The following is a 27,571-nucleotide window of genomic DNA, read 5'->3' as shown; positions in this document are numbered from 1 at the left end:
AGACCAGCCTGCACACACTCCTCTGTATGATCTATGTGCTTTAGAACACTGTCAATTTCACATGCATCCAAAAGTGCTGCATGTTTGGATGCATTCAAGAAATGCCTTAAATAACTGCTGGTGTGTTGTACCTGAAGTCTGAGGTGTACAGGGTGAAGAGGAAGGGAGACAGGACTGTCCCCAGTGGAGCTCCTGTGCTGCAGACCACGGTGTCAGACAAACAGTTCTGCAGACAGACGTACTGGGGGCGATTGTGAGGTAGTCCATGATCCATGAGATCAGGGGGGCTCCACCTGCATGTCCTTCAGTTTCTCTCCCAGCAGCGCAGGCTGGATGGTGTTAAAAGCACTGGAGAAAGAAAAGAAAAGAACATGATCCTCATTGAGGCGCCAGGCTGCAGGTGGTTGTAGGTGCAATGGAGCAGATGTATGATGGCGTCATCCACTCCTAGAAGGTGTTGATATGTGAACTTGAGGGGGTCGTCTGAGGGTTTGACCAGAGGATGCAGTGAGTCCAGGATCAGCCTCTCAAAAGCCTTCATGATGTCAGAGGTCAGAGCCACGGGACTGTAGTTGTTGAGGACTCTGGGACGTGGCGTCTCATTCACTGGCACAATGCATGACTTTTTCCACTCAAGGGGAACTCTCTCCAGCTGCAGGCTCAGGTTGAAAATGGTGTTTGTTTGACTGTGTGGAGGTGGAGGTGGATGAGCCCTGTGGGTGATGTGAAGGGGGGCGTATCCTTTCTTCGGTTGACGTTTCTGGCGGAGTCTAGTATTTTGCTGCCAAACTCAGTGAGATCATGTATTTAGGCATTTTAATACATTTGTAACAATAAAGGCTTTGACAAAATTAGCTTAAATCTATGATTTCAACTCAGTAAAAAAATTTCAAATGGTTGAGGAGGCCCTGATTGATCCTAGACAGTCACATGGGTTAAACATGAGAGAGGTGAGATGTGGCCCCTCCCTGCTCTGCTAGTCTCCAACACGAACGAGGAACGAGTGTTTGCTGTTCTGTCCAAATCATGGCTGTGTGGCTGTGTCAGAGTGCTCTGAAAAGACGTGGCATGTGGCTTTGGCCACACCGTGTCTTTGCAACTCGGGCGTTCTCCACAGAGATGGGGCACACCTTCGCCTCCCAGGATCAACCTCGGCCCATGGATGACCTCCCTCACGCCAGCTCTGTGAAGCTCCTCTACAGACTGCTGTTTCAGGGTTTCTACAACCGTACGCATGAGCTCCAGGTAGACCAGCCTGCACACACTCCTCTGTATGATCTATGTGCTTTAGAACACTGTCAATTTCACATGCATCCAAAAGTGCTGCATGTTTGGATGCATTCAAGAAATGCCTTAAATAACTGCTGGTGTGTGAAGTTGACCTGAATAATCAGATTATGCATTACAATATGGCATTACTTTGTGGAATGTGTTGATTCTGTTCTGCATTTTTCCCCAGTGACTATGCTAATTGAAAATGTCACGCTGGTGGTTTTACCCTTGTTACCATAGAAATGTCCAGATAACTGTCACAGCTTACATCAGAGATCCTAGTTTTATCCTGCAGAGCCACCTGCAGCAGGTGAAATGCTTTTAAACATAAACATACTCCCTCTGCGAATTTAAGATTTATGGTACATTGACACCTCAAATGGTTTGAGGAAACGAATTGTCTTGAATCACAACGTGACACAAAACGGCGAGCAATTTGCAAATTAATAAAATAACAGGAAAGATTTACTTTATTTGCGAAAGAACCATACTGCAAGTTCACAAATCCTGTCAAACACACCAGTCAGGTGAAGCTGCACTTGGTTTTGAGCGGGTTCTGTCAATGCTGCGGACCGAAAGGTTTAATATTTATGGGAGGTTCGTTTGTTGTGGAAATCTTCTTATAAAGAAATCAACCGGAGATCATCAGTGTGATAAACCATCTCAAAGTTTACTCTCATGTCGACACGGAGTGGATCACAATCACAATACCCTCGATGTAAGGCACATCTTACTACAGCATGTACAAAGTATCCACTGAGGGACTGAGGACACAAGATCTATATTTATACCCTGTTACAAACCCCCACATGAGCTGTTGACTGGTCTTTGATATACATGAGTGCAGTAAACCCCCTTTACTTCCTTTAACAATGTTCCCGTGGTCACTACAGTGAAATCCCCACCATTTGATAACCAAATGGTTCATGACCCCCCAGGAACAACCCTCAGCCAGAGGCACAGCATCTCATGACAAACACAAAATTTCCCACATTCCTCCCTTTTTGACACTAAGTGTCAAACATACAAACAAGGGAAATTATTGTCAACATTTGAAGGTATTGTCTATTTACTGTCTGTCTCCCTTTTAAGTCCTTGATATTCTGTTGGTGCTCGTCCACATTAATAGAAGGAAACATGGTTTCCGTACTCACAGAAGATTCCTTAAACCTGTTCTGTTGAAGGAGTTTCCGATGTTGCTCTACTGTTGATTCCATCTCTGCTGTCCTTTGTTTTTTCATCGGTGGTCCAAAACAGTAGGTCAGGTCAGCTCCTGCTTTCAGGGGGAGAATCATTAAGGGAAGCTTAAAAATATAAAACTATAAGCAGTTACAGCCTGCACATAAATGACATCATCAATGACACAAAGTAGTAGCAGCTAATGCTGATAAAAGTTAGTTAGATGTGTTAGTGTTAGTAAGTGTTAGTATTAGAAAAATAGAAATAGAAGAACGGTTTCTTACAGTGTGAAAACAGGAAAGATTTCATAAAATTGAAAACATGTTTAAAGTAAAAGCAAAAACTGTTCAAAAAGCCATTGTGGAATATTCTCAGTTACTGTAGTCAAACATTATAAAATGTGAAGCAGAAAGTATCATAGGCTTCACTGTGAGGTCTTACTATGGCTCCTCTGACAATTATATAAGACAGAATCATTTTAGATGTTTGTGAAAATAATAAAACAGTAACTGATGCATTTTTAAGGAATTTGAATAAAATGAACATCAATAAACAATAGACTCCTGTTTAGTTCAAAACCAATCATTGAAGGATCTAATCATTCACCTTTTCAAACTTTAGCTTTGGAGGTTACAGCTGTTAAATAGTTCTTGGTAAATAGTACCTTAGAACTTTTATTTATTTTTATTTTAATGTTTTTTACTGATTAAAACTGCGGCTTCTTATACTTGCATTTGTGTCATTGGTCACAAATTTTAGATTTAATTTAATTTAGGTCTTTTTAATCCAGTTTTGATTGTCATCTAGAAACCAACGCTATCATTCTCAGAAGAAATTGTCTAGGTTAACATCAATGATATTCAGACTCTTTCAACTCTTAATATTGGGTGAGAAATCAGAACCACTTTCACAACACAAAAAATGTAAAAATCACAAACAAATATTTGAACCTCCTCCCTTTTGATACATGGATTAAACCCATGAAAAGAAAAGAAATGTTAGCATGTGTACCTGGATTAACCCAGGTTCACCCTTCATCAAAACCTGATTTCACAAAGATGATATGGATTAAAAGTGACAAGAACAGAAATGATTGTATACTGCGGTCCTTCAGACATCTGTATAAAGCATCTCATTAGAAAAACTCATTTTACTGCAGATAATCTAAGATTAAAACAAACACAAGCATATAAAACAATCAAAAAATCCCCAAACAAGCAAAAACAAAACTATATACTGTATGTACACTGAATTCAGTAACACCTTCTAAAACTCTTAGGAAGAAACAAAATAAAAATCAAGTCTGTGTTGCAGTCAGAAGTCCAAGTCAAAAAGTCATAAAAAATAGTCACAAAAAATAATCCCATGTAAATTGTTATATATATCTCTTCAAAATCACAAATCAATGGACACTAATACACTAAAAACTTCAATTAAGATATCGCTTAGTGATTCTATTAAATGTTTTGTTTGTAAATTTTGCATCTCCAATAGTCCAATATTTCTAGGAAAATTACGAATATAATAAACTCTTTTAGTAAACCTTCCGGAGGAAATAATATGGCCACATAACACAAATTAACCCTGTAAAGGTATAGCAAATCCCAATAACGTGAGTCAGAGATAACATGAATACGCTAGATCCACATTCAGTTAGTATTCATTGATAAACCACCAGGACTGTCTGGGTGAAAACAGCTCCAAATGATTCTAAAGTTAATTAACCCTTTGGTGTGAGGACAGACAAAGTGGGGGTGAGGTGTCAAACAATGGAACCTTGGCTCAGAGACTCAAGTAAAATCTATTCGGATGTTATCAGTTTCAGTAAACATCCACATCAACCAGTATCTGGTCATAATTACTATCCCGTTTTATCATTATCATTATAACATTATCATCACTCAGGGATGAAAATGACTATAGAAAAAATGGGTTTTCATCTATTTTTCTATCAATCTGACATATATGCTTTCCCTATAAAATCTTTTTAAAAATTTAATTCAATCCTACTGATTTCTTTTCAAAAACTTGTGGAGCATAAATAGTCTGTATATAAAAACTAGTCATTCTAAATTTACTGTTGAAATTTAGTATTGATTTAAGAAACATCCTAATAATTTGTGCCTTCTCTATATGTTTCTATGCTCATGTCTGTGTCTTCTCTATGCTCTGACCTGTCGTCCTCTGCTGTCTCTGTGGTTTAGCTGATTTCGATGAAAATCCTTTGCTCACTTTCACAAGACTTTCTTTCTCAAAACAAATCTTACAGATTTCCATCTACTCTTAACTTCCCCTACCTTCTTCTTCCTACCTGCCAACTTCCTCTTCTCCTGGTTCAACCTTTTGCTAATGAGTGACACGGACTACATAATAAAATGTTATTTGTTTCTATAGTTTACCTGGTGCCAAAGTTGAACATCCTCACCCAGTTTTCCATTGTTTGCAGCCTGTTAATCAGAGCCTGTAAGGATTAAATAGTAATTTCTTTGGGTTTGTTCCTAGACTCACTTGGGCAGATGCTTAGACTTTAACTGGATTTTTTCAAACACACAAGTCTCCACTCATTCTGATCTTCCCATACCACAGCATGGTTAGACATTAGCATTCACACAATTACCTTATGATGACTTTTTTTCAGCCAGGTAGTTTGTACGACACATTCGTTCAGAGCAACATACCCTGTTGTGTGTTTATCATGCTGCACACAGACACTGAAGGAGTCATCACAAGCTTATAGCATTATATATATTATTAGATCAATCATATCCCCTTTACTCCAGTGGGACATCCATAGATCTACTATCTCCTTAATTAAGTATAATTAATAGTTATCTTATATAACAGTCATAATTAATCTAGACTTAAAAACCAACAACAAAAAACAAACAAGCCACATCTGATACAAAGTGACATATAACACACAAGCTGAGCTTAAAGTGGTTCGTAGTGGGCTTATAAGGGGTTTCCCTTATAAGCCCTCATGGCTTCACAAATTCTTCGTAATCCTACCAGTGATCAATCAGTTACCTTTCCCTGTTTGTTTGTATTTTTTTTTTATCCACACTGGTGTCTGCTACTCACAAAGTCCTTCAAAGACTAATGGGCTCTCACCATCTCACCATCAAGGTATTACAGAATTTAAACACGAACGTTACTTAACCAATACCAAGCGCTACAACACCCAAAGTGTTTCCGTAAACAGAGATGATTCATAACAGTGTACTCACAAACTGAATGGAGCGTCCGCTGTCCGCCACCCGGACCCAGCATCAGGCGGGACTCCAGCCCTCCATTTGTTGGAGCAGAAATTTCCCTGAATCTCCTATGAGATTCCCACCGGTGGTTTACCTTCAGTCTGGGCCAGGCGTCGATCAACGGAACATCTATCCCACTTCTGACACCAAATTGTTGTGGAAATCTTCTTATAAAGAAATCAACCGGAGATTATCAGTGTGATAAACCATCTTAAAGTTTGCTCTCATGTCGACACGGAGTGGATCCCAATCACAATACCCTCGACGTAAGGCACATCTTACTACAGCATGTACAAAGTATCCAGTGAGGGACTGAGGACACAAGATCTGTATTTATACCATGTTACAAACCCCCACATGAGCTGTTGACTGGTCTTTGATATACATGAGTGCAGTAAACCCCCCTTTACTTCCTTTAACAATGTTCCCGTGGTCACTACAGTGAAACCCCCACCATTTGATAACCAAATGGTTGATGACCCCCCAGGAACAACCCTCAGCCAGAGGCACAGCATCTCATGACAAACACAAAATTTCCCACACGTTTCACAACCGTGATTCAAATACAAAGACAGGTTCAAGACATGTGTGCATATTTTCTTTTCTTTATTTCTTTGCTGCAATATAAAAATGTTTATTGATTTTCTGGTTATAACTGTTAATATTAAATACATTTAGTTGATTCATTAAAAATTTATACAAATTATTCACGATTCATAATAGCATTATAGCCAGTAACAATACAGATATCTTTACAGCAGGGTTGACATCTTTCTATGCTGTAAAGCGAACTTGGAGAAAATAAATCAAACATGGTGGACTCTGACAATTCCTGTTAGTTGCGTTTGTGGGAGTCTATGGGAGTTGATTGGGACCCAAGTTACTACTTAATCAAAAACTTAATGACAAAATCAAAAACACTCCTGCTAATTGCACACAAAATAAACCAAGAGGGAAAAAACTAAAAAGAAAACAGGTAGGGCATAAGAAAACCAAAGTAACAAAACAGGGCTAACAAAACAAGTCAAACATAACTGGCACAAGGTACATCTTGCAGAGCAAAGCGTAGTTGAACAAGGCTAAACAAAAGCCAAAACCTGCAAAACCATGCACTAATGCACATCTTAAATGCTGAGCAACACTTGCCAGATAGCCCGAGTCTCTGAAGAAGACAACCTAGAGTCTGAGGCAGGGGATGCATCGGCCCTGGGGAACACTGTAAAGGCCTGAACAAAAAAAACTGGGGACTTAGCCGATGGAGGTGGGTCCTGCTGACAGGTTGCAACAGGGTTGCATGAAACGTTCCGTGAGGTTGCAACAGAATGAGGAGCAAACTGTAAATCCGCAGCAGAACGGGGCAGAGAGCCTTCCAACAGGGCTATATGTTGTTGAACTCCATAGAAGCCCTTGCACGTCTTTAGCCTGGGAGTGGAGGAACAAACGGGCCCAGTCTAATGTCGACTATCTGGTCTTTACATCAGGTAAATGGGATTGTGGCCAGGAGCTTGTACAGAATCCTGAAAAAACTCAAAAGGTAAACAGGTAGGGCTGAGAAAACCAGACTAACAAAACAGGGCTAACATTAATGACAAAAGGTACATCTTCTGCAGAGCAAAGCTTGGCTGACATAGCTGAGCAAGGCTAAAGAAAGGCTAAACAAACGGCTAAACAAGCAGCTAGGCACGGCTAAGCACACATGCACTAATGCACTTCTTAAATGCTGAGCAACGCGTGGTTAAATAAAGACAAACATGGCTAAACAAAGACAAACGTACCGTACGATAGAGTCCATGGGAATGCATGTCAGTCGTGAGCAGCATGCTGCGACTAAGCCGGACCGGGGGTGATGGTAATGACCAATGTTCCCACTGATTGTGTGTCTAATTGTTGTGTCTGAGCAAACACACAAACCCCCTGAGCGATGCCTTGGACCACTGTGAGCGACAAATTTGCTTGTTGGATTGTTTATTCAAGTGAAATTACAGCATTTACATTTGTGTTAGAATACCAAATAAATGACTATAAAAATTAAACTTACAGTGGTGAGATGGAGGGATTAATTACACAAGTGTCCATTATCCCATCACAATCAGGTTTTGGTCAGCTGGTCGCGTTTGGGATTGAGTGGGAAATACCAGCGCGGAGTTCGTGGAGTGATGCTTATTTGACCACGGCAGGAGCAGGAGAAGGGGCGAAGCCAGCCCACGACCCAGACTGGAATTATATTCCCAACACCTAAAGTGTGCCAAAAAATGAAATGTACCTAAAACAATACAGTCATGTTGTGCTTTAAATACCCTGCATTCACATTGTCCACCATCAGATCTATCAGAAGCAGCAGTATGGGCCCATATACAGGGACAGAGTGAATGGAGTGGTCATCAACTCTCCACAACATCTGGAGGAACTCTTGAGAAATGAAGACAAGTTCCCTTCCCGAGGAGACATGTCCATATGGAAGGATTACAGAGACATGCGAGGATTCGGCGATGGGCCTTTCACAGTGTAAGGCTGACACATACTTACTTACACACGTGCATTCACTACTTTAAAGCAAAACAACTGACTGTCAAACAGGTCGTACTGAATGACCACATGGAGCTGGAGTAATGAACAGTCGTCTTCCTTTTACTCTGATATACTCACTTTTACACAAGCTAACTTGCTGCTATGACTGTCTCACTTTTCCTTTAGCCATTATTGTATTTTAGATAAAGCCTGAGCACAATTTCTTTTATTGGCTGCATCACAAACACTACTACCTTAAGTTGGCGAATGTCAAACAACTAAATGTCAGTATATGCATTCACTGTTCAAATATACACATATCTGTGTTTGTACATCCACAGAGACATACGATGTCTGTACAGAACCTGAGGTACCAGCATTTACAGTAGAGTTTATGGAAAGGTTCTGTCCATAAACGTAAATCTCTGTGTCTTGTTAAAAATTATCAATATATATACATACAGTACATACACAATACGTTATATGGTTGATATTATACTTTCAGAACGTTTTCTAAATGAATATGTGCAGTTTTACATACACATGCCTTCTTTCTGGCAAGGCATAGCATGTTAATGGTGTTATTGTTGTACAGTACACAGGACATCAGGTCATCGTGATCAACCTGCCTATGACGTGCTGGATTTGATTAACAAGCGCTGGATTTTTTTTCTTCCATTCTAAGACCATTTGTGGTCTTAGCAGTGATTTCTTTAAAGCAGTTTAAAGCCGTTGCACCTGTCGGCTCACGTTTGCCCCCTGCAGGGCGGGGCAGCATCAGCACATTTGTTCCGGTTTAAGTGTCAGGGTGAGACTCGGCTCATTGCGCTGCACCTCAGGTTTCTTTTTAGATAAAGAAGAACTTGTTTAAACTACACAGAAAATACATTTATAACACAGATTTGTGGAAAGAAATGGATTTCTGTTATCAGAAATATATTATCTTCTGGTCTATATTTTGTAGACTAACAAGTAAGATATCATGCTTTTTTGAGTAGACATGACAAATCTGTAGCACTTTCAGAGAAAAACTGGCTTTTTTCACTTACAATGAAGGGTGAGGCCTCTGTTGTATTCACCGTCTGCATCAGGTTGGCATTTTGCAGATGCAGTAACTGGGATGCTTCACAGTAAAATTCAACTCATCTAAAAGAGACAAATTAGGACACATTACACTAAGTCAAGCTTGTGTCTGTCGCACAGGGAGGGGGAGCAGTGGTACAAGCTGCGCTCGGTGCTCAACAAACGCATGCTGCATCCCAGGGACGCCGCCGATTACAGTGGAGTGATCAGTGCTGTGGTCACAGACTTCGTCGACAGGATCGTGTACCTGCGCCAGTGTAGCCCCAGAGCAGACTTAGTGACTGACTTGGCCAATGAGCTCTATCGATTTTCACTGGAGGGTAAACAACACAGTTCGTTTTTCAATTGACAGAAGCGTCCCTGCCCTTTTTACGTTCCTCTCTTCTCACCATCCAGGCATCGCTTCCATTCTGTTTGAGACGAGACTCGGATGTCTGGAGAAGGAAATCCCTGCAGGGACACAGGACTTCATCGCTGCCATAGCCCAGATGTTCTCCAACGTCTTGGCTGTGCTGCTGATGCCCAAGTGGAGCCGCAGCGTGTTGCCCCACTGGAAACGCTACATCGCTGGCTGGGACGGCATCTTCAGCTACGGTGAACCACAGGGTCCAGATGTGAAACTCGTCCTAGAGACGCCCCGGGCGTGAGCCGGGATGGGTCTGTTTTGTACATTGATATCAATGGTGTCAATCATCAAACTGCTCCCATTCTTCTGTTTATAATAGCGAAACAGTTGATTGACAAGAAGTTGGAGGTGATTCAGCAGCGCGTCGACACCGGGCAGGAGGTGGAGGGCGAGTACCTGACGTACCTGCTCTCCAACCCTCAGATGAGCGTTAATGACGTGTACGGCAGTGTCACTGAGCTTCTGTTGGCTGGGGTGGACACGGTAACTGGAAAGCCTTCACCGATCTATATTGGCGTCTGATGTCACCAGTGTCGCTTCAGATTTAAACACACACTCATTGTGTCTTGATATTGTGTCAGATCCTGGCTGAAGCTTTATTTATTGGATGTGACATGAGGCAGAGTTGCTGTGGATAAAGAAACACTTTAGTTAATTCCAGTGGTGATTGGGTAAAACCTGCTGTGACCGTTTCTCTGCCTTTTTTTTACTTATTCCTTGCTTTACAGACTTCCAATTCTCTCACTTGGACGTTTTACCTGCTTTCCAAGAACCCGCAATGTCAGGATAAACTTTATGAAGAGGTTTCCACGTTGGTACCAGCAGACCGGATGCCGTCTGCTCAGGAGGTCGTCCGGATGCCGTATTTAAGGGCTGTGGTTAAGGAATCACTGAGGTCAGCTGTCAGTCAACTACCTATGCACAGTCATGACACTGATCTGAACTGGATGTGCACTTAGGAACAGACTGTGTAAAGTTAAGTTAAGTAAGGCTACTGTCCTTCCTTTGCAGGATGTACCCTGTTGTTTCAATGAACGCAAGGTTAATATCGAGCAAGGAAGTTTCCGTTGGTGGATATCGGTTTTCAAAGAATGTGGGTCTCGTTAATACGTTGGTTTTTGGTTACAACTCAAAAATAAAAGAGACTTATGGTATGTACTACCTCAACAGACCCCGTTCTCACTTTTTCACTACGCCATCAGCCATGATGAGGACACCTTCCAGGAGCCATTCACGTTCAGGCCTGAGAGGTGGCTCCGTGACGGCTGCGACAGGCCCAACGCATTTGGATCCATTCCATTCGGCTACGGAGTGAGAGGCTGCGTCGGGCGCCGCATTGCTGAGCTGGAGATGTATATGCTTCTGTTTCGGGTGAGAATCTGTAACATCTACGGAGCCCACAGCTTCTTATTTCAGTCCTAAAGATACAAAGTGACACAGAAACATTGCTTTTTAAAGCAGATGTGGGAGTTCCAGGAAACAGAGGTGGTGGGGCTAAACTCCTCATTCTCTTATTCTTTGCTCATCAAATGCAAGACTATAATGAGTTTGTGACATAACAGCAAACTTCACTTCATTTCTGTTTTTGTTTCCTCAGTTAATCAGGATGTTTGAAATTAAGCCAGACCCAACAGGAGGAGACTTGAAATGCATCAGCCGCACTGTTCTCATACCAGACAAGCCGCTGAACCTGCGCTTTGTGGACAGACAACGGGAAAATTCAGCCTGATTTGTATTTGCAGATTTTAAAAATACCTGATGCATTACAGTTTTTATTGATCTCTTTGACCTGTTTTATAGTTTCCACTTAGTTTTCATCATCACTATTCCAACAGAGCATCTGAAACGTCTTGCAAATGTGTAAACCTCATTAGATTGACACATGTTCCCTCTCTTTTCCAAAGCAGTTAATACTGATGTCATTTGTCAAGCTGGTATGAGTTAATCAAGGGAACAAGTGTCTCCAAGCATCTCTACAGCTTGTTGCTATCTCATGCCCTCATGTCAGGTTCTTCTGTGTAGAAGAGTGTTTTTCTGTCTCAGGCGCTGGAGTCCGACCCCTATTTGAAGGTAGATGGGCAGCTCCCAGTCAATAACAGGCATCAGCACTGAGCCCGGCGGGCTTTGTTTGGGGCCTCTCCCCTTTTAAACGCTCCCTCCGGCCTTTCCCCACAGCTGTTTTATAATAGAAGCAGGAATAGAAGCCAGGTAGCATCTGCCTGATCTCTGTACGTTGATGAGTAGGGGGGTTTGTGAGAGTTCTGACTTTCTTGCACTCATCTATTAACTTCATGCTTCATCACGGGACTGTTGTCCTTCACAGATTTATCATCTGTGTCTCTTACAGTAATACAACATGTGGGACATTTGAACTGTCCTGAGCTATCATTACGGTTACAAGCAGAACATAATCTCATTTATCGTATGTGTTAATACAAATAGAGAGTACACAGTCTACACAGCCTACTGTTGATAGTATGTGCGTAGATAATAATGCATTCTCTTATTTTTACCTTTTACCTTTACCTTACTCATGTTTCTGAATATTTCCTCACCCCTGGTCAGGTTAACCAGGTTATCTTCCTTTATATATGATCATCTCTATTAATGAGGTGGCATTTCTTGATAATCAGATTAATTTTGAGTGGTGGGAAAAAAACCTTAGTATTGAAAAAAACAAGATATATCTAAAAAAATAAAACTAAACACAACAACTGCATTTGTATTATTAATGTTAAGTTTGTATTTTATTGAAACACTTGACATTATGTAAACTGTCTCAAGAATAGTTTTACAATGGCTCACTCAATCACATTTTATGAGTGGTAAATCAAAATTAACTAACAATCTGGACAAAAATGTTGGTGCACATAGAGAAGAGCAAATGATGAATAAAGCTACATTATATAGGCTATATAGGTCAATATAGTTTAACAAGATAACTTCCTATCCAGTAAAACGTGAAATGGATCAGCTGTGTGAGGGTGGATCTGAGAGATTCTGCAGGTCTTTCCTCCCTGTTGAAGCCAGACTCTACAGTAAGCAATGTTACATTTTAAACCCTGTTCAATATTCATAATAATAATTATTCACCCTCTCTGCCTCTCTCTCTGCCTCTCTGTTTCTATGTGTGTTTTGTTCCGCTGTGGGACTAATAAAGGCATTCAGATTCTTTTACATTTTGGCCAGTTAATCAGATCAATCCCCGGGGCAGCCAGCAGGGGGAGACGTCACCGCATAAAGAACCCCGAACCCGACCAGTGGCGCTTCTCATCACTGCTGGAGTAACAGCTTGATGTGCAGGGCAGCACCGAGCCGGCTCACCTCCCTGTAGAATTCAGAGGCCAGCGGCAGCACCCTTATTATATTTATTATGGTTGTTGAAGCCTGACATAGTGCAGATTGACAGGCCGAAAAACCAATCAGAACATAATGCTCACCCAAAGTTAGAGAGAGCGCGCGCGCGAGAGAGAGAGGGAGCGAGAGAGAGATAGGGAGAGAGAGTTCCTACGCAGGGCTACAGTACCTGTGTGTGTTTCGCCGGGAGGTCGCCTCACGCCAGTGTCTGCGTTAAGCGGCTGGAGACGTCTCCACCGTGCGGGACGATGCGGGACGAGCTGCGCGCGTTAGTCGTGCGTTTGAGCGGAATAATCAAACCCCGAGCAGTGATCTAACTGCAGCGACGCCAAAAAAAGCAACGTGTTGAATGGGTCCGGACGTGCTCGGATGGGCTGCACGGTGAGCTTCATCTGCTGCGAAGAGGACTTTCTGCAAATGCCTGTTTACCGGCATGTGGAAGAGAAGAAGAAGGAGGAGGAGAGGAGCCCGACGAAGGTGAGCTCGTGTCTGTGCAGGTAGCGCGTGCGCTTTAGAACCCACTGAACAAGCTTTACCTTAGTTGGGATTCAGATAAGAACGTCCGACCTTTGATTCCACTTGTCCGGTTAAAGCTGAATGCACTGAGCGAAGGGCGACTCCCCTGAAACCACAGCCAGATCACATCATAAAGGAAACACGGGCTGCTCGGCTTCTGTGGGTCAATGAGCTAAAGCAGAAACTGTCAGCGTTCCCTTTAGTTCAGTCACGGTGAGACGCAGGTGGTTCTACCTGCAGAGCTGATGGTAGTCTTACTGCTCAGGTTCCAGATGTTTACGCTGTGTACCACATACAGTAAACGAACAACGTGTTGCCTACTAGTTGTCTGTTTGAGATCACAGACAGATGAGAAACAAAAAAGAGGATGCCTCAGACTGTGGACGCTTGTAAATCTAGGCTTAATGCGTATCTTTTAATCAGAGCTTTCGAGTCATATTCAATTGTAGCACTTTTTGAACTATGCAAGTCTCGTGTTTATGTGCAGTAGCAGTGAAGACACTTTCCTGGAGCTGTGGGAGGTGAAGGCCCGACAGTGCCAGCAGGGCTGTGCTGGAAGTAATGAAGTGGTGTGAAGCGTCTGGCAGCCAACTGTCACGTCACTGAGGAGACGCATTCAAGATTCAAAAAAAGTTATTAACTCCAGAAATTACTTTGCCCACTTAAGTGAAATTTAAAATAGTCATTTAAAGCAGTTTTTAAGTAGTTGTAGTAGTAGTAGTCCTTTATAAGTAGTTTAAAATAGACAGGTCACAGGTACAGATTTTACCCTTACAGAATTGTACAGACTGATGGCACCAGTAGGCAGAATCTCCGGTGGTGTTCTTTGGAGCGCCTAATACTGATCAGCCTCTGGCTGAAGGTGCTCCTCTGTCCAGCCAGCACGCTGTGTAGGGGGTGGAGGTGTTGTCTAGGATGGAGAGGAGTTGGACCAGCATCCTCCTCTCAGCTACAGCATGTAGGGTGTCCAGCTCCACCCCCAGAACAGAACCAGCCCTCCTGATCACCTTGTCCAGTCTGTTACTGTCTGCTACATTCATGCTGCTGCCCCACAGACCACAGTGTAAAACATTGGCCACCACAGACTCATAGAACATCCTCAGCATGGAGCTGCAGACGCTAAAGGACCTGAGCCTCCTCAGGATGTACATCCTGCTCTGAGCCTTCTTGTTCACTGCTGAGGAGTTCTTTTTCCAGTCCAGTTTATTGTCCAAGTACACTCCCAGGTATTTGTACTCGGTCACCACCTCCACCTCTTCCTTTTTAATAGTGAGAGGGGTGACAGCACTCCCAGATTTCCTAAAGTCCATCACCATCTCCTTACTTCTTGATAGAAGAGGCTTGAAAACTGGTTGTGTTTAAGGTCACTGGTGAGAGCTCGAAGTCAGAGTTACAGTTTTTATTGATCGTTTTGATGCAGTTGTCCAATGAAACTCCACGATGTCACACAACTAACACACAGGTCTAAACAGCTTTTGTTTGCAAAAGCTCTAACTGTGTCACACCGTGAAATATGCAACAAAAGCATTTTTTTCCTGCAAACAACAAAACTTGCAAAAATGTATATGAACACGACCAATCAGTCATAAGTGGATGGTGGACAGCAACATACAAAACACTAATCTCAGTGTGAATCAGTGCATCATTGATCGTCATTGTAGCCTTTAGCTATTTTGTCTCTTCTTATATAGACAAATGTTAAATGATGTCAAATTTGCCTTTTTGCAAAGAATTTTGTCCATATGAAGGAATGGTTTGATGCAGATTTTATTGAATCCATGACATTCATTTTTTCGAACTGTGTCTGAGAACTAAAATACTGTAAATATAACAGAAAATACATGTAAACCAAGTTACAGTCAAATCTATTGAGACACAGCCACTGTTGATTCTGCCTTCGACCTCCTCCATCCATGCTGGTAAAGAACACAGACCTGGCAACTTGTTAAGGCCTAAAGACTAATGCTAGTTGAATATTTGTGTGAAGGACATTAAAGAGGTGCTTCATACTGGTCTTGCTGGTTTCTAATAGTTAGGAATAGATGGCTTCTGTTTGGTCACCAAAGCTAAAACAATGGAGTTTAGACTGTTTGAATGACATCAGTGTTAAGTGTTTAGCTAAAATGTATTAATCCAATGAGAACGGGTTTGCATGCTGGAATATTGATGATTTGACATGTATGTATGAAACTATAATATCACATGAACACAGTTTTTGGACAAACAAACTAACTATCCTTTTCCACGTGTAGAACTTTAAATCAGTCTTTCCAGTGTGAACCATTTGCTCCATGTGCAGCATGTGTTGTTCTGAGGGGTGGGGGCTCAGGTGCGAAGTCAGTGCTTCCTGTGGTAATTGCTCCTTGTGTACTGTGTGTGAAGCTTGTGGGTTCAGTCCCAGTCTGTGGCCCGTCTGTGCAGGGAGGCGCACGGTTCACAACTCTGGGGGCGATAGCAATCAGCCGCTGTCAAAGCAAAGCCACACTTTGGACCAGATGAGGGTTGTCTTGAAGAGCCCGCAGGAGGAATGTTAGCATGAGGGCTTTGTTTCCTGGAAGCAGCACCTGAACTGACAGAAGTGCTGTTACACTGCTCCTCCAGGGGATGGGTTACATGCAGAGATCAATTTATCCAACGTGGGATCAATAAAGTTCCAATTATTTAACTGTTTTCTTGTAAGCTTCTATGGAAGTGGGTTATTGGTTCACACATTCTCAATGAAGGGACGAAGCATCAGCCTTTAAGCTACGTCCTAGTTGTGGTTCCCTCCAAACCTATGACCTTATACAACATTGGCTCAGAAAGGCTCATGGAGATTTTTGGGGCGCTCTCCCAGGGTCCATTGAAAAGTCACTTTTGTTTTGATTTAGTATTTTTTGTAACATCTGACCACTAGTATTATTGCTGGTCTCAGTCTGCCCATCTATTTGACTTGGTTCCAGTTACTGAAGGTCCATTCCAGTAGGAAAACGCTTTGTGGGCTAAATGCTGGGCTGTATCCATGGAACCAGCTCTTATGCATATTAATGAGACTTCAGATTCTGAGGACCTAGTGCTCAGTCTGAGGATCACATGTGACGGACTGTCCACTGGGTCAGTCAGAGTCTGGTTCAGGGACATTGAAGCATGTATTTGAGGGCCAGGACATTGCAGCATTAGGAAACGGACCACCACTGTCTCTGTAGCACCACTGGTGTCGGGCGGCACCCAGGGGCTTTCCTGCGATGTGAAGACTCCTGATGAAGGTATGCAGTGAACTGACGGTTACCCGCTGCCCCGTATTGCATTCCAGGTCGGAAAACAGTGCATCCTCTGTGCCGCGTCTCTGGGGAGGCCTATCACTTCTCCCCTACCTGCCGGCACCGAGCGCCACATACCTGTAGGCTGTCGAACAAGAGCCTCTGTGTGTTCCTGTGTGGACAGGTGCCCACTTTGTGCCTGACCCCGGTTCGGGCCTGTGGTGCCTCAGCAAAGTTAACCTCTGGTATTTTCCCTTTCATGCCCAACATGGGGAATCTAAAGTAGGGTGGAGCATTTTACTGACTAGACCTGTTAGCTGTTTGATCTATATAAAAACCAGATGTTTAATGCAAAAAATATATTCATAACAGACTTTTAGTTTTTATTTCTGAAACCATCAGGTGTTTGTTGACACAAGCAGTTTTTTTGCATAAAAAGTAGCTTTTTCCTTCAGGTTATAAAGAATACAGATTTGGACCGTGACGATCAGTAGACTGAGCCAGTAGCATCCTGTTGGAACTCGACATCTTCACTTCGCCTCTTGGCCAAAGGATTCACTGTGAATCCAGTGAGCGGATATTTCTTTTCCAAACAGCCTTTCAAGACATTAGCGGCTCAGTGATGCGTGGCGCTGCCCACAAAGCCTGTGGAACAAGACGATAATGGGATACAAAACACGTTCATTGACCTTCTTAAAGCGTTTTCAATTTGCCCGGCGATGCACCGTGGATGGAATGAAAGTCACAATGACAGATTAAGGCACAGGGCAACTGTATTTTCTCCCCAGAGTCACGGCTGTGTGGACCTTTTCTTCTTCCAAAGCAGGGGCCTAACTTTCACCTTCGGCTCAGACCCTGTGGCATCAGTTTAGTTCTATACCGTACATTCTCCATGGCTTTGTGTTGCTGTGAATGTGGCCTTTATGCTGCAGTTCTGTTGATATTTCTTAATGTGTGTGAGGGGAAGGAATGCGGGGGAAGGCTGGGTTGGTGTCGGGGGGACCTCAGTCCTTGTCCCAATACTTGGCATGGAGATGCTGCATTCGCTCTTGGCAACGTCCAAAGCCCAGTAAGTCTCGCTCTGGCAGCCTTTGTAGTCATTCACAGCACTTCCGAGTGATGGACAGGCATCCCTCCTGCCTCAAAATGTATCTATTGTTGATATTTGTGTCTCCCCTCTCTCTTTTTACCAAGGTTGGCTGCCACAGGCCTCCAAGGGTAATTACTGTGGCGGACGGAGTAGGAACGAGGCTGAGCTGCCCAGGTCGCCCAATCATGTTTTCATCATAGAGAGAATGTTTTTCTTTGGGGTCCTAATAAATCCCCCTTTGACATGCTGCATTTGCTCTGAATACACACAGGAAGGAACACTCTCTCTCTCCTGTAACAAGCTGAGGCAGATAATTGTTGCCAGTTCACCCTCACTGGTTTTTAAAAGGATAGGTTTGCACTTAGACATTCCACTGTGGAGGAGATTTATAGGTATTTGCACAAGAATGTGATCTGTCAGTGGACTGAGAGAAATGTAAAGATGAAATGTGACCATGAGGACTCACTTGTCTAATTCAGTTTACTGTTCTATGCATTTAATAATGTGCTCATTAAGAGAAATATTAATAATTAATATTAAAACCACCTCTTAATATAATTCCCCTCGCACTGTGAGCTCGGTTATAGAGATTTTAAAGTGGTCAGCAGGTCACTGTCACCAGTGGAGACGGACCTAAAGGCAAAGGTCACAGAGACGAATGGACAGTAAATGCATGCATTCATGTATGACAACTGTGTCTACCACTGTTTGTTACGCTCTTCTTTTTCAGCAGCATGCGTTAAAACCTTGGCACATGTTGGTCCCTGAAAACGACTTGGACTTCACATTTCTGCCATCACACACAGCCTTTTACAATCACTCCCATCTATGTGTGTGCTCCACACAGTGTGCATTCTATTTTTACATGTCAAAGCGCTGTACAGTTAAACATGAGATGATAGGAATGTTTGAAGCTTTTAATTCCGCTGCTCCCCGTCATGTGTCGCGCTGCTTCAGGCTGCAGCTGAGCAGCTTGTAGGCCTTTCATTCAAGCTTTTCTTACAATTAAACCCACATGCAGATCACAGATACTTGTGTCTACACTGCCATTATTGCACACATGACTATGCACTAAACAGTCATATGCTGCATGATGCACCGCTGGATAGAGGATCAGCCAACAAAATATCAAACACTCATGTTCATGACATTAGCTAGGCACCACCCATGGCAGTGGTGCCCAGTCTGGAAGGAATTCTTATCTTACGTTATGTTTGTTTTATTCATTATCTGATACTGAGTGATGAATTATTTTGGAAAACTATCTATCATCTCTGTGCTACATCTGTCTATGACCCACTATTGCATTTCAACACGCTTGCCATGTGTCTTCCCTGTAACCGCTACCTTCTTAAATGGACTGCTCCGGTCGGTAACACGTAACACATTACTGCTAAACTGAAACCGCCAAACTAGCAAATAAACGTCTGCTTTTCTTAGAGCAGCGTAAAAGAGCCAGTGAGGAGACAGAAGAAGTGCCTACGGTTACAAGGAAAAAGAAAGCTGCGTTTAACAGATAATACCAGGAGTCCTACGTGGACCATGGACTTATTACAGGTTGTTCCCACGCACCTTGTCTCTTTGACAAGGTAATGAAGGCTTCTAAACTGCTTCACCACTTGGGAGACTAAGCATTCTGCATGTTACACAATGTTACCAGGACGCACAGTGAGACCATGTTCTTTATTATATAAGGAAAATGGCTGTTGTATAATTGTATTTTGTTGTATATTGCTGCCACACTGTGAAACCTGAAAGACCAGTTAGTGAAAATATTGTGTGACATTAAACTAGTCCATGGCACAAAAAAGACTGGGGACCACTGATCTGGGACCAAGGAGCCATGTAACTATGTAAGCAACATTTACTTAATGCATGGCTATAATAAGGAAACGATGGAGGAGTCAGCAGGTTGAAAAGCAGAGGCCTGAGTCGTGTGGTTGTGTTTAGAAAAGACAAGCGCCGCAGTTGAGCTTGGGAGAAGTGAATACACTGACAACCTCAGAGTTTCACTGATTTTAACTGTGCAGCCATGTTCACCATGTAACACTTCCATAATAAACAGTCATCAGCGATGAGCAGCTCTTAGGCTTAGTAACAGCAGCAGGAGGGAGTTGAGCTGGAATTCCTTCAGTGTTAACACAGATACAGTGTCTTCGGTTCCTCATGGACTTTTCCAGAGCAAGAAGAACATATTGGATTACCTAAATAAGGGGTTTTACCCTTTAAGCCCATTTCATTTTACATTAACGGAGTCGCAGACATTCTGAGAACATAATCTGCTACTCCTTACGCCTGTCTGCCGTGGCTCCACTGTCACAATAGCCTGAATAGTTCCACGTGTTTCAGAGTATTGTGTTAGGGCAGCTTAGACTGTGTACCGCACAGACCGGAGGCATACGGGTTAACATGAGGCAACATGTGACACCACAATTCACCATGTTAGTCCAGGTTTGCAAGTGTGTTTTTTATTCTAGTGAGCTGCCTAAAGAAATGCTAAATTATTGGAAATTAAACTATTTGGATGGAATACTAGTAAAATAATAAATAGCTTTTCTGCATTTTATTGCACAAGTGCTGGCGGAGTGGTTGCTCTGCGCTTTGTTTAGACACTGAGTACTGTACTGTACTACCCATGAAATATGTAAACTAACTAAGTGTAGCAGTTGTGATTTGTTTTGGTAAGAATTGGATGTTTGGAGAATTGGAGAATTGGATGAATAATAATTTGGCATTGTTTTATTACTTACTGGTGGGTGGGGCGTTTTTCCTTAGATCAGGGTGCAGGGTCCCATTGATAAATAAATAGATTTGACAGCTCAGAATCACCAATATCCAGTCAAAATGCCAGGTCTTAGAAGGACTGGATGAGACACAGGCTGGGTTTGAATTTGGTCCAATGAAATGAAGAGCTCATATAAAGTTTCTCTCTGGGCACGAAAAAAACAAGTTTACAGCAAAACATAGGAAGCAGTCGTTACATGGGAGTTTACACGTCAGGCTAAAATACCAGGTTATTTCAAGTCTGGTCAAGTCCATGACACAAGATGACTTTAGCTTGTTTGCACTCCATTATCTCAAACACTGGCCTGGATCTGACTTTTTGTCTGCTATTGAAAACCATGTGGAGCCATGTTTGCCCAGGCCCTGGGTGGATCTCTGCCATGTGGATGGGGGACAAGTAGAAATGAAAGGGATAAAGGGAGGACAACCAACAAGGGAAACATTCTTACTTTCACATGGCAGCTTGGAGTCAAAACAAGAAGACTGAGCTGTTCTTATGGGAACTTAAAGCTGAGGTTGCTGTAGGATGGTTAGAGTAAGTCAGGGCTTCTTAACCAGCAGGTGGGGACATTGCTGTTAATTCACACACTACAGACTGAGTTTATTCCTTAACCTGACAACAAAATTAACTTATTTGAGATAAATCTACGCTAATTTCAGGTTTTGGTGATTGGTTTGTTGGTAATTCTTAATGAATTAATATATATGTGAATAAACATGTAACAAAAGCAGTTAAAGTTATTGTTACTTAAACAGTAAATGACTGGAAATGCATCATAGATAACCCAGCTCTAATAAGCATGTGTGAATCAGTGAATACTGATGTGCACACAAATATGTAACATCATCATTTTCCACCTCCTGTGTTTTGTGTTAAAGGAGAACAAGTTAATGTGTTGTAAATATTTTACATTCTATCAGCAAAAATGTGCAACCACATTTAACATTGATGGTCTATATACAGAACAAATAGGGAAAACCAAAGTAATGTGTTGTGGTTGAAAATGGTCATATCTGGCAACACCCAGAATGCATTGCGCTCTGACAAATCACCTGAGCTGCAGTGATTGGACCAACCTGTCATTTAGCTCTGCCCCCTCTCAGTCTGACTATTGCTGGGGCAGGTGCAGAAAAAAACAGGAAGCACTAGTTGTAGTCTGTGAGCACATGGCAATCAAGCCCCCTGTCTCAGGGGACTTTTGCAGAGAACCAAATGATAATTTCTCTTCATAGAAAATATGGAGGAATCTGAGTGTCCCTTCATTCTTAAATACTACCTGCCATTGTTTGGTTTAACTCCCATTGAAAATCTGTGAAGTTTTCCTTTTAAAGTTATAATATAGGACCACTCGTCCTCTAAAGCAGTCATGGGTGTGTGAAGTTTCCTGCAACAAGGTCTATTTCTGTGGAGTTAATTCAATTACAGCAGACAAAAGGCCACTGGCACCAATAAGGTTTGGGTGAAACATGAAGCCGTGCGACAGACCCACGCAATTTTGTAGCCGGTCAAGCGCGGTTCCGTTTGCATGATGCTCAAGGGATACAGCTCCTGCTATGAGCATATGGAGATGAGGTTTCCCTTAACCTGCACAATTTGTCTGTATCTTTAACTTCACTGGTCTGAACTTGACTAACTCTAAGCAAACCTAATTATAACAGCTAAGTCCAGAAGGTTGTTTTTGTGCAACTATGAAACAGGGTCTGGACCTAACAGGCAACTTATCCTTGACCTGGGTTAGGAAAAATTCACCACACCAGCGTTAAAAATAGAGTGTATAAGGCAGAGGCTGCAGGGTCATATGGTAAAAAAAAAGCCACAAAACAATTGTTTATGTTAATCAAACTGATTTTATTAATGGTTTTATTATGGGACCTCCTCATCTGCTGTCGTCTTGGCGCCATTTTTCCAGTTTGGAGATACAGGGATTTGTGAGGCACCACTGCTGCAGTGTCTCATCAAGTCTATCAGGTGCTTGTGGTGTAGAGGCCAGCAGGGGGTGCACTGTGCTGGGATTCACTTGAAAGAATTGTGGGTATCAACAACTGTTGGGTGTGAGCTGGGGCAACATGTGCTTCAAATTTAAACCCACGCATTTGCCTCATCCTCACATGGCAGCAAGGACGGACACACACACACACACACACACACACACACACACACACACACACACACACACACATAGCTCAGTGATAACGTCGTCCCACTATGTCAGACCTAAGCTCACGAGTCAGATGTTGGTGCAGCTCGTGGGTTTGGTTTTACTTCAGAATGAATGATCCCTGTGAGGTCTTGTTGTTAATGTTATAGTGCAGACAATAATGTTATAATGCAAACACTGCATATTAAAGTAATAATGTGAAATGTGCCCTGATCATACCGTAAACACTTGGGTGAGTACAGTCTGCTTTATTCTCATGGATTCTGTTCCATCACTGAGTTCATGTGTTTTCCCTAAAGACTGATTCAGATTGTTTAATGGTGAACATGTGTCTTAGGCTCAAATTCATGTTTATACTGTGTGTGTGCGTGTGTGTGTGTAATTTGCCGCCACTGTGTTTCATCTTCCACAAAGTAAACAGCCATTCTTCTCCAAAAGCTTGTTCAAAGCTGTTGTGAGAGAAGAGTAAACGTGAGGAATGTAAATGGTCCACGTGACTCCTGCTGCCGAGCTCTTGATGCTCTGCTTCCTCCCATGATTCAGGCCTCAGGTGCCTCTATCAGGGACCTGCCTGTTTAGTTGCAGCTTACTTAGACGACCCAGTGCAAAGATGCGACCTCCTCACCTCTACTGCCATCTTGGCGCCAGTTTTCCAGTTTGGAGATACAAAATGCAGCTTTACAGGTAAAAACCTGAAGAACCTGGTATGTTCCTAACACTAAGCCCAACCAGAACCAGTACCAGAAAACCCTCCTGGTATTCTCACTTTCAATGTTATGATCTCCTGACACTGGTTTTCCATAGTGTGTGTGTGTGTGCTTCCTCTCTTCTTGCTAACAATGCAGCTCAGGAAGTATGTCAGGATGAGGGCCAGACCGTCGGGCCGTCTTTAGTTAGTGCATCCAGTGACGAGAGACGAGGACACAAGCTAATAAAGCTGTGGATCTGTAGGAACTAGTGGCCCAGGTGTCTTCAGAGCAGACTCTGCCATGTCCCTGTGGTTGGTGAGTGCATTTTTAACTTTCACTCCCATCCTGGGCTCAGTCACATTAGACTGATTGGGCTGTGTTACTGCGTCGGCTATAGCTGCACATGGAAAAGTAGGGGCCTTTGAATAACTGCTGACAAGGCAAAGTTATTGCTAATAACTTCTGCAATGAAGTAAATAATATGAATCTGAAACATGGACAGCTGTTAGTTAGTTGTCAGTATAAAGCTCCACAACAGGTTTTCTATCTAAGCTTGACAAGCCTGAAGAACTGTAAAACTAATTTAAAACGACTATAAAAGTACTTCAAATTTACTTTATTGCAAATCTACTGTAAAACTAGTTTACTTTAAATATACTGTAAAACTACTTTAAAAGTACTTTACTGTAAATCTACTGTAAAACTACTGTAAAACTAGTTTACTTTAAATATACCTTTAAAACTACTTTAAAACAACTGTAAAACAACTGGAAATCTACTTTACTGTAAATCTACTGTACAGCTAATGTAAAACTACTTTACTGTAAATCTACTGTACAGCTAATGTAAAACTACTTTACTGTACTGTAAATCTACTGTAAAACTACTTTTCTAATGTGTTATCGGTATGAACTAATTTTTCATCAGTACATTATTGCATGCCTTTGGCTGGTTTTGTTGTGTCTCAGACAGGGACGTCTTTTGCTGTTCTGATGTGGAGTTGTCACACATCGAGGTATCTGGGCAGCTTATTACTTTACAGTCGTACTCCACTTAGATGTGTTCTTGCTGGGACTGTCTGGAAGGGACCAGCATCCTTCACTGCCTCAGCCGCTGTAACAACGGGCTCCTAGTTAACCTTGTTTTAAGTTGTCACAAATTGTATCAGTTTATAATATATGCTATTGCAATGCTATTGTAAATATAATATTTGTAAATGCAGGGGTTTAATATTTTGAAGAAATGATTTAAACCTGTTTGTTAGTCTAAACAACTATTTTAATTATTTAGGTGTTGCTTCTAATGATGAATATTTAGTAAGGATACTGTGCATCTGGCTGCAGCCACTCGGCGTCTGATTGGTTAGAACAGGAGACGTGACTGCGACTGTGTTTAGTTTTATTCTATCATAGCGTCTTCTTCTTCTTTGGTATCAGTGAAGAACATGGACAACAGAGTCTTTTCACTGATGCACAGACATGAACTCATTAGTCGACGTTGCTGCTTTTTGACTATGTGAAGAACCAGTGAGGCACCTTGATTATTGGCTTGGCCTGAATTCCTGTTCATCTTCGCCACGTCTAGGCTTTTATGAGGCAGCCGATGATAGCTCAGAGGCACGTTGGCACCGTTGCCTCTAAATGAAGCGGCCACTGAGGGGACTTTGTGTGAGAGTAATTAAAGGATAGGTAGCTCACTCATAAAGCCAGGAATCTGCTGGGACCGTGTTCTTTACCTGTGATTTATTAGTTCCACAGAGGACACATCAGGCGAATTCTTCACATTTTGTGCTGAACTGGATTGTAGCATAGTCGGTTGACTGTTTTTTTAGAAGCCCCCCCCTTGTTGTGACTGTGCTATCACATGCATGCAGTCACAGATTTGAGCGTGTGCCCAGCTGCTTTGGGTTTTTTCTGTCTAAAGACTCGTTGGTTTACTGCCTGGATTATCTTTTTGGAAAGTGGGATTTCTCAATGCACTCTCAATAACCGACTTAAATTACTCTGCATTTCCAATTTGGTGTTAATCCTCCATCTGCCAACTACAGATAGAGCAGCATTGCTTCTCAATGTCCAAAGAGATGATCTCCTCATTCCACATGGCCGTGTGCCATGTATGCGCCAAGCTCTCAATCTATAAAATGGATGGCTTTGATCGATAATGGGAGGGGCGGGGGATAATTGCTGTATTAATCACGTCTATGTTGGTGGAGGCAGAACCTCAAATGGAAAACTAAAATAACTGGGTCTTGGACTTTCAGGGTAGTTCTGCCTAACAACCAGCCACGTTCATCAGGGTGACAACTGATGCTGTCATGTCACTGGAGCTCATTTTGTAAAGTGTAAAGGCTCTGACTCTGCTGATGATTAAAGGTTGATGAGGACTGGAGGCAGTGCAGTAAACAGCCTTTGTGCTGTCCTGTATGTTATTATTGTTTACCAGCACATTAAATGGATGAACAGCCTGTCAGCTCCCCATTAAAGCCACCGCCGACCACTTCCCCGACCCTCTATTCTCTCAGGCACAATGACCCTTAACTTCTTAACCTCTTTGCTAGAACAGACAACAGCCTGGTGCTGCAGGCCTGGGACTAGAGACGGGCTATTGTGTTCACTTGAGGGGCACAGGACGGCTCAGTCTGTTTGCTTGCCAGTATGCAATCATCTCTAACAAGGAAACAAGAGATTGGAGCTCCAGCCTGATGCTGGTGTGTCCAGCAGGCATAGTTCTAGCCAGCGTGTTGGATTAGGACACATTTGAGTTATAAATACAAAAGTCTTGTTTCCTTGAAAGAAAACAGTGAAACAATTGTCTGCAAAGCTATGCAGGACATTTAGAAAAAGGTCGAAACCTGTCAATATGCTGTATTTGACCGATGGAAGAGTTTAAACTGTGGTGTCAGGACCCTGCAAGCGATGCTGCATCTGTAAAAACAAGCCCAGGTGTCAGAATGCTGCTAGTGGGGTTACATATTGACTGACTGGCGCTGATCACACAAAGCCACAGGGAACATTCAGTTTAAACATATTTGGAATTAAATGTGCAGCATTTCTGTGGTAGGCTGGAAGCTGTCTGCAGCTAAATGCAATTATTATTCATGTCTTGTTTGAATGCTTTTATTATCAATGATTCTTAATAATGGTCCGTTTTCTGCTCCAAGCCTCCCCTCCAGTTTTCTGTATTAAATTAAAGACCCTCCTCCTCGTTCTCATCACACTAAGTGCCTCCTGCTCTACCAGACGGCTCTGCCTGGCCCATCCCACCTCCATCCACTTGTGCCTTCCCCATCCCTTAATCTTTGAATAGAAGAACCTGCAGCATCCAGAGAAATAGGACGTGGGATGGATGATGCAGGAGAGGATGCGTTCAACAGCCGGTCAGACTTCAAGAGAACTTCTAGTTTCTGACACTAAAAGAGAGTGTGCTGTTTCATGGATGTAGTCGGACAATGTACCAGGATTCAGCCCCGGACTGACTGAGGGCTGAAGGACAGGCTAGAGAGGAACCAGTGGCAGCGATAGTGCAGGACGTGAGGAGATTATCAAGAGAGAATGGGCAGACTAGGCTGGTGTCTCGCCACGGTCTTCACCTGGGCTAAATTCTTCTTTTACTGCATCTTTCCATTTTGGAAACAGCGCACAAGCCAACACAAGGTACAGTTCACATGTGAGATGTTTTTCTAAATGACTGTGGTAGCTCAGAGTTGACTGGGACAGGTGACACTTTTAGGACGGTTAGCAATGTCAGCACCAAGGGCATTTGAAATATACATTTATGGGTGGAAAGTAATAGCATTTGTGATCCATCATTGTGTAAAAATGTGCTTTGGTCACATTGCAGATATCTTCACCTAATGGCCTGTACTGTAGCTGTTTCTAGAGGTGAAGATTAGAAACCTAGTAGTGTTTTCCAGCAGCATGTGGCTCTAAGATGCTGTTCCTGTCGTATTTAAATTCAGCCTTCTCCGTGTCTTTGAACTACAAACATTCATACAGTAGCATCAGCGTACAACATATTCATCATAATAAATAATTT

General features: G+C 42.5%; 2 protein-coding genes and 1 long non-coding RNA gene across 23 annotated transcripts in view; 2 read left to right on the top strand and 1 right to left on the bottom strand.

Moving 5' to 3' along the window:
- The first annotated feature begins 159 nt into the window (after positions 1-159).
- On the top strand, positions 160-13,019 carry LOC114846707 (sterol 26-hydroxylase, mitochondrial). Its single transcript, XM_029135701.3, has 9 exons — positions 160-1,245; positions 8,029-8,210; positions 9,417-9,616; positions 9,693-9,890; positions 10,022-10,185; positions 10,431-10,597; positions 10,714-10,795; positions 10,873-11,073; positions 11,300-13,019. Exons 1-9 carry the CDS (start codon positions 1,027-1,029, stop codon positions 11,429-11,431), a joined length of 1,545 nt encoding a protein of 514 aa, XP_028991534.1. The 5' UTR covers positions 160-1,026; the 3' UTR covers positions 11,432-13,019.
- Positions 6,301-13,366, bottom strand: LOC114846708 (uncharacterized). 3 transcript variants are annotated; one of them, XR_008693377.1, is made up of 7 exons: positions 13,229-13,366; positions 10,865-11,120; positions 10,461-10,575; positions 9,686-10,330; positions 9,263-9,359; positions 7,744-7,940; positions 6,301-7,639 (listed from the first exon to the last, which is right to left on the bottom strand). It is a non-coding gene; the product is annotated as an uncharacterized LOC114846708 (long non-coding RNA). The 3 variants fall into 3 exon arrangements; XR_008693375.1 differs by having other exon boundaries at positions 9,263-10,330; XR_008693376.1 differs by having other exon boundaries at positions 9,263-10,330; positions 10,886-11,120.
- tns1b (tensin 1b) overlaps positions 13,250-27,571 on the top strand; it is a 92,458-nt gene continuing 78,136 nt past the window's right edge. For 15 of the 19 annotated variants that reach the window (XR_008693372.1, XM_055504923.1, XM_029135687.3 and 12 more), the window contains exon 1: positions 13,250-13,536. Coding sequence is in view for 18 of the 19 variants with exons in the window: in XM_055504923.1 (XP_055360898.1) it covers positions 13,429-13,536 (108 nt within the window). In the remaining variant the exon portion in view is untranslated. Of the gene's footprint in view, positions 13,537-23,706; positions 23,852-26,861; positions 27,190-27,571 lie in introns of those variants that run through there. The other 4 variants (XM_055504925.1, XM_055504913.1, XM_055504920.1 and 1 more) reach the window with 4 other exon arrangements.

The sequence above is a fragment of the Betta splendens genome, chromosome 21 (genome assembly GCF_900634795.4).
Source record: "Betta splendens chromosome 21, fBetSpl5.4, whole genome shotgun sequence".
NCBI classification, from domain to species: Eukaryota; Metazoa; Chordata; class Actinopteri; order Anabantiformes; family Osphronemidae; genus Betta; species Betta splendens.
This window is presented reverse-complemented; position numbering and strand designations above follow the sequence as displayed.

Excerpts from the sequence above, each read along its gene's own strand:
- LOC114846707 (XM_029135701.3), top strand. The coding sequence starts at position 1,027 with ATGGCTGTGTGGCTGTGTCAGAGTGCTCTGAAAAGACGTGGCATGTGG. Across the intron at positions 8,211-9,416 it reads GGCGATGGGCCTTTCACAGT|GGAGGGGGAGCAGTGGTACA; the intron begins GTAAGGCTGACA and ends TCTGTCGCACAG. Across the intron at positions 10,186-10,430 it reads TGTTGGCTGGGGTGGACACG|ACTTCCAATTCTCTCACTTG; the intron begins GTAACTGGAAAG and ends CTTGCTTTACAG.